General features: G+C 48.1%; 1 protein-coding gene across 2 annotated transcripts in view; it reads right to left on the bottom strand.

The window, feature by feature from the left end:
• LOC139650648 (activated CDC42 kinase 1-like) overlaps positions 1–8,031 on the bottom strand; it is a 33,180-nt gene extending 25,149 nt beyond the window's left edge. The window contains exon 1 of one of the 2 annotated variants that reach the window (XM_071527377.1): positions 7,976–8,031. Coding sequence is in view for 1 of the 2 variants with exons in the window: in XM_071527379.1 (XP_071383480.1) it covers positions 34–96 (63 nt within the window). In the remaining variant the exon portion in view is untranslated. Of the gene's footprint in view, positions 1–33; positions 97–7,975 lie in introns of those variants that run through there. The other variant, XM_071527379.1, reaches the window with a different exon arrangement.
• Positions 8,032–9,487: the final 1,456 nt, after the last annotated feature.

Raw genomic sequence — 9,487 nt, forward strand, 5'->3', positions numbered from 1 at the left:
GAAGACCAGAGAGCAGACAGACAACAGACTTACTCGATACACATGAAAGTGTGCCAGGAAGGGAAATGACTTTTTCAGCTTGTCAAAGCGTCGCATCCTGAATTCCTTAGTCCGAGTGTAGGTGCAAAAACGTGTGAGTGTGTGTGCGCGTGTGCTTAAATGGCCATAGGTGGCTGCTCCTCTTTTAAACCACTATCAGAGCCACGGTATTCCCGGTTTGACGCTCCGAGCCTCGGAGGGAACGCCGAGAAGAGAGCGCGCTCGGCGGATCCAGACCCAGAACCCGAGAGAGGGAAGAAAAGCTTCCTACGGTCCCGTATGCGAACCTACAGCATTCCATCGCGGGGCAATATCTTCCTGTACGCCCCTTCTTTAGCTTCGACTGCCTCCAGAAGGAAGAGAGGCATTCATATGGCAGTAAAATGTTCGAGGAGCCTCAGAATATGTGAGAAGAGAAGGCGTTGGGTTAGGGGTGTTGTGCCTGGCAGCTGTGTGAGGCTGAGGGAGAAAGCCTGCCAGCTCTGCCCCTTGCTTCCCTGCCCAGCCGGAGTTGGACCGCAGCTCACTTCATTGCTGTAGTCTTCCAGCCATGTGTCCTCCATGCAGAGCAATGAGCCAGCGATCCAAAAAAGTTGCAGAACTTCACAAACAAGTCACTCCTCCCTCCTCCCTCTCTCTGCCTCTCTCTCTCTCTCTCTCTCTCCGCTTAGCGTGTCCAGCTACTGTCTGCTCGCTCTTCCGTCCCCGCATCGAGCGTGGGGCTAAAAATAGGAGCGACTTGGTTTTCGCCCCGATTCACTCGCCCGGCAGTCGAGCAGACAGCTCCCGAGCAGAGAGCAGAGGGAGGGAGAGAGGGAGAGAGAGAGAGAGAGAGAGAGAGAGAGCGAGAGAGAGAGAGAGAGAGAAAGAGATGAGATGACTCAGTATTTGTGCAGTATGTCTAGGTTGGTATTTTAGGGAGCAAATTAATTTTGTTTGTACTGATTTTTTTGTACATGTGCTACGTGTGTGTATGCCTGTGTGTGTGTGTGTGTGTGTTTGTATGTGTGTGTGTGTGCATAACAGAGAGTCAATGCATGCATGTGTGTCTGGGTCGTTTCAGAGTCATCTGTGCTTGTTTACAGCAAGCTTATGTACATGTGCTGCATGTGTTGATAGTGTGTGTGTGTGTGTGTGTGTGTGTGTGTGTGTGTGTGTGTGTGTATGTCATACAGTACGTGGACATGCAGTTCCCTGTGTAGTAAGCAGAGTCGACTGAGTGGTCAGTCTCACTCGCTCTCCGCCCTCGCTCCCCCCCCTCTCATTTCTCCTCCCACCCTCCTCCTCCCAATGTCGCTCCCCTCTCCCACTCATCCCGTTTCCTACTTCCTATTTTCTCTCCTTTACTTCTTCGCCCTATCTTTCTGTCCTCAGTCCCCCCCCCCCCCCCGGTCAGACGGTCAGCACAGTGCAGAGCAGAGCAGTGCGTGGTGCGGAGGACAGAGGCTTCATGGTATTCCGCCGGAGGAGCATTTGATCCGGGGCCAAGAGGTCACATTCAACTGCAGGACGGAGAGCTCGTTTCCTGTGAAGCACCCCCCCCCCACACACACACACACACACACACACACACACAACACCACCACTACACCGCCGCCCCTTCCCCTCCACCACCCCTCCACACTTATGTTGGGATCTTATAAATTCACTACAGTGAAGTGGTTTCACTTTTTGATATCTCCAGTCATCTGCCCCAATGACCTGCTACCAACAACAGCCATGTTTTGATAACCTGTGTGTGTGTGTGTGTGTGTGTGTGTGTGTGTGTGTGTGTGTGTGTCTAAGATCTAAAATCATTACTGATCATCAACTCCACCACTCCTCTCCTGTCTCTGTGACTTACTTCCCAGTGACTTCCATTCACTCTGTCTGTCTCTTAACTGGAGAATGGTACAGCATCTTTTACTGAGGCGTAACCCTTCTCCCCCCCTCTCCTTCACTGCCTTCGTTCTCTAATCCTTATTCTTTCGCTCTGCCTCCCTCCCTCTCCCGCTCTCCCCTCCCTCTCTCTCGCTCTCTCTCTCCAGGGACTGGCCAACCGGCTGCATTTTCTTCTTTATTTGGTGCTGCCTTTTATTTCCTGCCTCTAATCCTCCAAAAATGTTATCTCTCTCCCACTCCGCTGACTATAAACAAACCCATACCAGCTGCTTTTCAGACCCTTAGTGGCAGCGAGCTCTCTCTCTCTCTCTCCCCCTCTCTCTTTCTCTCCTCTCAGCATTTGGTTCTCAATTCACTGTGCTTTGCTTTCTCTACTCACTGCCTTTCGCTGTTCTTTGCCATTCAATCAAACTATTCAACATTTGACTTGGTCCTTCTCCTTTCACTTTGAATGCTTACTGCTCCCTCACTCACTCTCTCTTTTAAGTCTCCGTCTCTCTCTCTCAGTTTCCCCCACTGTGCCAATATACCAGCTTTTAATTAGGAAGTCTTCTGTTTACGAGAGGAAGGAAGGGAGGTGAGCAGACGGTTGAGTCACGGAGGGGAGGGAAGGAGGGAGAGAGAGAGAGAGAGAGAGAACAACAACAACAAACTGGGGGCTGCTGTCATAAACTGTCTGACTTTAATTAAAGCCGGGACTGGAGCCATTTCTGAGGAGCATGCAGCGCTGTCTGCTCTGGCTTCGTTTATGTTTGTGTGGTGTGCCTGTGTGCTTGCATTCATGGAAAACTAGATTGTTTTGACCATCTAATTTACTATGCAATATGAGACTGATCTAAGACCAGTCATTCACAGCCAATATGTTGAGACAGATGGCTGGCGTGCCCTGAGATTTTGCTCAAGTGTTATTTCAAATCATTACAATTCATCTTAGTAGACTTACATTTTTGCAATGTAACATTTTTGCCTATTTTTGCAATATAATGCAACGTATTGCAATTTGTGCAGCATACTTTGTTGCACCGTTTGTATGACCATACAAGGCTTTGCGTGACATTTGCAAGCAAATTGCCATGTGTCTGCTTAGTTAATTGGCTGAAGCTTGCCTCAGTATCAAAAAGCCTGATGCTAGACAAAGACCCATTCTTTGACGCTTGATATCTCCAGGCTGCTCAATCTACGGCCAAGACAGTTTGACGGTTTGCAGTTTTCAGCCATGGTTGCACCATGATCCAGTTCAGTGAGATCCTATTCCAGACTGCTTTGACTGTATGAATGGCATTTCACCATACTGATATAGACAGCATAGTGTGTTTTCTATCCCTCTCCAGAAGGGGTGGCAAAGATTTAGCCAAATTCTCTGTATAAACAATTGTGGTTCAACACAGACTGACTCAGCTTATCCCTGCAATGAGCTCAGCATGGCGTGGTTCATATGATAATACACAAACACTGACATCACACATACTGCCACACTGCTGTAATGCTTTCTCACATATTCTCATAATCCAGTGTTGCAGTGACAGCTAGCGTCCCGAAGGCCCACAGCCTCCACCTCGGGCTTCTGTTTTCCTTGTGCTTACGCTTAACAGCATGAGAAAGAGCTGAGGAGGCTGTCCGGCCGGCCCACTCTTCGTCATGTAAAGAGCTTAAGCCCGGATTCCTCGCCCGTCTCATTCTCACAGCCGGTGGAGGTAGAGGTGACGTCATGAGTCTGGCTCTTAGTCATCAAGCACACAGGATCTGACAGGGAGAGGAGAAGAAAGGAAAGACCTCTCCCTTCTCTCTCCTCCCTTCTGCAATTACACACACACACACACACTCCTTATTAATGACATAAAAATTCCCCAAAGACCAGGTGATTCTCTGCTGATAACGTTTTTCAGCTAATGTGTTTCGGAAAGTCTGGGTCACAGGAAACTCAAGCTTATTGCTGCAAAAATGGGAAAATGATGACGGATTGGTTAAGTATGGGAACAGTTATGCAACTCACAGGCCTATGAAACAGATGACATATAAAATAGCCACATTCCTTGAATCAGCAGTTGGACAAGCAGCCTAATTCTTTAACTAACACTTTGCTACATCCAAAATCCAATAGCCTTGAAACCCAACTGCAGACTACTGCAGACAACTACAGAGAATTTTTTGGGGGTTTTCAACTATTTATCATTAAGCATTTCTTTCAGTCCAGTCATACCCACCACAGAGCCTGCACACTGAGGAAGGCACAAATATTCATGGCAGTGGTTTTATAACTGCATTAAAAAAAGAATAGGAAAAACAGAAAATCTAAATCTATTTGACTGAGACACTGTCAGAGAGATAGAGGCATTCTCAGCTGTAGAGATGTGTTTTTGTGTGTGTGTGTGTGTGTGTGTGTGTGTGTGTGTGTGTGTGTGTGTGTGTGTGTGCGCGCGTGCGTGTGCGTGTGTGTAAACAATTCTCCTGTATGCTGACTCATATGGGGTCATATGCAAAGTCCGCTGACAGTGATGAAGCTGGCCAAGGCAAGCCTTTTAAATCACTACTGGTGGTGCGTGTGTGTGTGTGTGTGTGTGTGTGTGTGTGTGTGTGTGTATTGAGGTAAAGAGTAGTGAGGGAGGGAGCAAGCGATGAACGGAACTGTGTCAAAGCGCTGGTCAGCTGCATCTTAACTAATATAAGAAGATTATACCAATATGATTAATGGTCAGTCTGCCCACCTGCAGCTCCACCACCATACCACTATGTGGCACCAAATCTCATAATGGTATTCAGTGCGGTCAGGGGGTTTGAATGATCTTGCATTAGCTCAAGTTATGTCAATCACTAAATGCATTGTGCTGTATAATCAGTCTTGGTTAGAGAGTCTGGATTAAACCAGTAAGCTGAACAATGTACCACGCTATCATCTATCTTATCCTGAGTTGTGTTCAGCTTTGTTTCGTGTCAACTGTGTTAATATATTTAGGTCTTAGTCATAGGGCAAGTTATTATCGATGATTGCAAAGCACAACCTCTACCCTCAAAACATATTTGAAATTTGACAAGCTCGCAATAGAAATCATTGCACAATCAAGTGGCTATTGTGTTCAGTTGCCCTTATCTAGCCTACATCTCTCTCTCTCTCTCTCTCTCTCTCTCTCACTCTCTCACTCTCTCTCACTCTCTCTCTCACGCACACACACAGTAATAGGACTCACTTACCCCAGAAATGAACTGAGGCTAATACTGTAACATGCAAGTTCAAAGTCTGACAGTGTAGATTGCATTACCATGAATTTCCATCGAATTAGTGGGCTAATGGGATTATGAGGAACAGGGCGCTCCGTTATGACTGGATGCTGGAACACACACACACACACACACACACATTATGCCAGATTCTGTAATATGACGCTCACTGTACACACACGCAGGCACGCAGAGACACGCATTCACATAGGCCGCGCGCACACAGACGTACAGTGTTGGGAATTAAGGTAGCTTAGTGGATATGGATGGACACGCTACCATTGCCTTTCTTAAATCAGCCGAGGCCCTTCGGTGATGCAGCGTCAACCTGTGACGAGGGGTGAGAAAAACTGGCAGGGCCCGAGTGGAAGAAGCAGTAGAACGAGCATGATAAGATAAATCCCTTTCGCGCCTCTGCAAACAAAATACACACACACGGTGGACCGGAGCGTGCATGCCCAGGCAGACAGAGGTGCGTCATCGCTGATCTCACACGTAGAAGAAGTCCTGTGCCAGATTTTGGCTTTCACGGTCTCCTGAAATCCCTTCGCCGTTCCGCAGCGCCTCGCCATTCACAAAGTCAGGAGAGGATGCGGTGTCAGGTGGTGGTGGGCGGGAATGTGGAGAGGTACCGACTGTGGGAATGGAAAAGGGGCTTTTGGATACGAACAGAAGGCTTCCTGCGGTGCAAACCCAGGCGCACACACACACACACACACACACAGAGAGAGCATATGTGTCCCCTTTTTTTTACACAGCAAACAACATAGAGGGGGGAGGCAACGGCTTAGCGCGCATAATGCCGAGCTGCCAAAACAACCCCCCACCAACACTTCACTACACTACACTGCCTGCATCCAGAAAATCCACCCATCCCGAGCCATCCCTTGATTTATCCGCCAAAGCTGGGCGAGAGGGGAGACGGGTGGGTGTCGGGGGGGGGTTAATGTCAGTCAAATGTCATGGTTTACCTTCTGTAGACAGTGTGAGGCGGAAATCTAGTGTTGTATGTGCTGTAGTGTCAGATTTTCTGATTCGCACCCCTACCACTTGAAAAAATAGAGCAGAAGCCCAATATTGTACTTCTGAACTGAAACAATGCAGTACTTTCAGACGGACTAGCTCTCTAAATCCCCTAGAGCTCCCTAGGGGGAAAAGGACATTAGCTATAGGTCTGTTTTATGGAGAAAGAAGATAAAAAATATTTAAAACAATGTGGTGTATTTGAAGGGAGACAGCGGCTGGAACATCTCGTCTCTCTCTAATCACTCTCCCTTCTGTGTTTCTGTCCCCGACTCATCCTTTCAATCGCTCTCGTCTCGTCCTCGCTGCCTTGGTCCATCTATCTATCCCTCTCTCTCTCTCTCTCTCTCTCTCTCTCTCTCTCTCTCTGTGTTTCTGATGTAGATGATTGTGTGTGTGTGGTAAGACTAGAAAACTGCTGTGTCCAGCACAAAGCTGCGGCTGTAGAAGAGGCTCTGATCTGATTCGGCCCCCGGCGACCAGAGGACAGCTGCAGCGTCAACCAGCTTAAGTACACTGAATTGGCACATGGACCCTAAACACACACACACACACACACACACACACAAACAGTCAACATTTGTGACATTTAAATAGTTAAACACACATAAGCATACACACACGCTCATTCCATATTCAATACAGTGTATTCAGCAATCTGGGGCAAATCCCAAAGAAACAATTTCCATGATTCTGCACGCATTCAGTCCATATTAACTGTATTTACCAACCTTGATCGCGCAAAAAAAAGGATATTCACACACACGCACACACCACCACACACACAGCTTCCTCAGCTACCTTCCAAGTCCCAGAGAACAGCCAGGCCTTGTCAGCACTTCAAGACAGACAGGCCCCTAATGGATGTTCATCACACTGATGAGTGAACAGAGGGACGAGAGGAGAGACGAATTCATGGGGCGGCTGAGGAGAGGGAGAGGGATGGGAGAGGTGGGAGGAGGCGAGACGTTACATTTGCCTGTCACGGCGCTCGTTCGGCAACACTTCATCAATGACCTCATGGTTCTGCGTTCAGCGGCGCAGCACAGGGGCCGGCCTTGTGTGTGGGCGAGTGCTGCTGAGTGTGTGTGTGTGTGTGAAAGAGATGGTTCTGTGTGACGGGCAGCCACAAGAGTGCTTAAAGTGATCTGTGATACGGTCTAACATTTACACAGTTTCAACAAATACATTTATACTCTGACAGATCAGAAACAAACAAAAGCTGGCTCTCTCACTGAATCCACTCCACTCATGATAATAAAAAAAACAGTGAAGACAACGCTGTACCTCCCTGCTATCCCCTATGTCATATTCTAAGAAATCGTTCACTGTTAATACTAACACTGATATTAAGACACACCCTAAAAATGCCCCAAACCTCCTGACCACAGATAAATTCAGCTGACTGTGAAAGATTTTGAGACACTGAAGATTTCGAGAAGTGCAGCGGTGTCACAGGAAACAGCTGCCAGCTGTGACTATTTTGCAGAGATGTCCTCCTACTCGTTTCAAGGAATGACAAACACACATACACACACATGTTGCACATCAAAATCCACATCTCCACGCACACGTAATGCTGTACCTTTTGTCACTGGAAATGTACCTTGCCACTGGCGAAATAAGGTACATATTTGTACATTTCCTGCAACAAATCTATCTTTGAGGTTGCATTTTTACCTTTATACCCTATAGTACAGAAAGTATAGCCTGACACAACAAAGCCTTACAATCTTGCATAGCCCTCAATTTGCCTTAGACAGGATTCGATATATATTGACTGTCACAGTTTTGTTTATATGTCATAGAAGTCTACCTCTTCGTCATCGCTGGGAAGGCGTTGGTAGTCGGACTCCGACGTGTCCTGCAGCCTCTGGTATTCTGCCGTCTCCCCCATGGTGGGGCTCCAACACCCGCTACCTGTCCTGAGCTGCGTGTCCCTCTTAAGTCTTCCAACCGCCTCAGCTCCAGTCGGCCAGACAGTCAGCCAGTCGGTGAGCCACCCACTCAGCCAGTCAGTCACTCAGCCTCTTCAAGGGCTGTTCTGTCATTAAGAAGACAAGTACAGTATACCGCATGTCATTTACAGGACGGTGTTGGTACACAAGTCTGTCTAGCGTGGCAGCAGAGCGGCAGTGATCTTTCAGCTTACGATGCTCTCACTGTAGATCTCCGATCCTCCCACCTTCATTGTCTTCCTCGTTGAGTTGGAGTCGGCTCTCCCTGAAAATGGCCGGGGAAGCTATCTCTCATTTTAACACAGTGAGAAGAGAAAGAGAGCCGTGTTCACTGACTGACCCGTCTTCAAAAGCAAAAGGTGTTTTGTCTTTGTGGGAATGGGTTGGAGTGATGTGTTCTTCAGGCGAGTTCCAGCCGGTTGATGCAGAGTGAGCATAGTCCCTGTGTTTTGCAAGAATTCTTCCTCCAATCCACCTTTGAGGGAAGTACTGTTTGTCCTTTTCACGTGTTGGCGGCTTCGATTCTTCCGGAAGCGTCCGAGGAGTCAACTTGATCGCTCCAACTTGATACACTGGATCTATGTTGTCGCCTTAGATGGGGAATCCCGTCAGATGGACTGGTGGACTGGTGGGTCCTTGGTAGAGCTGCTGCGGTGAGGATGGAGCGCTGGGATGATGCAGCCTAAGGTGTGGCACTGGAGGTGACAGATCCGGTAAAGGGTTTATTTCTGTCGTCCCGTCTCACTCAGCTGTAATGACCTCTACCCTCAATCTCTCTCTCTCTCTCTCTCTCCACCTCGCTCTCCACCTCCCTCATCTCTTCTGTCACTGTCTCTCTCTCTCTGTGTGTCTCTCTCTCTCTCGCTCTCTGCCTGCTCTAGCTTGCCCTGCCTCAACGCTGACGCATGCTGTTCATATCCAGCGATGCCCCCCTCTCTCTCTCTCTCCCTCTCTTTCTATTTCCGTGCCCTAGGCATCACTCTGGCCAGCTTACCTTATCTTCTCGCATTGACAGCCGTGACAAATATCACTGCAGAAAAGGGTGAAAAAAGATCCTTTACTCAGGTGCTGTTTTTTCCATTTTTCGCTGGGTTTTTTTGCATCCTTCCTTTGTGTGCTTCTTGTGTTTTTCCCCCAGAGCACGTCTTGAACAGCTGTCCAATCGGACCGGCAGCTTAGCTCCGACGATCGCGGCTCAAATCTGGGAGGATTTTTAATGGTGCTTTTATCCTAAATGGACTTCCTGATTGCTCGGTCGATGCCTAATCCCTTGTTGTTGTTGTTATTGTTTTTCCCCCTCCTCCCTTCAATCCCTCACTCTCTACCCCCCCTCCTCTCTCCCTCTCTCCACTTGATTTTTTTTTTTCATT

The sequence above is a fragment of the Centroberyx affinis genome, unplaced genomic scaffold (genome assembly GCF_046629955.1).
Source record: "Centroberyx affinis isolate AG114_WGS23_722 - 3 ecotype Tasmania unplaced genomic scaffold, CSIRO-AGI_Caff_v1 ptg001526l_1, whole genome shotgun sequence".
Taxonomy (NCBI): Eukaryota; Metazoa; Chordata; class Actinopteri; order Beryciformes; family Berycidae; genus Centroberyx; species Centroberyx affinis.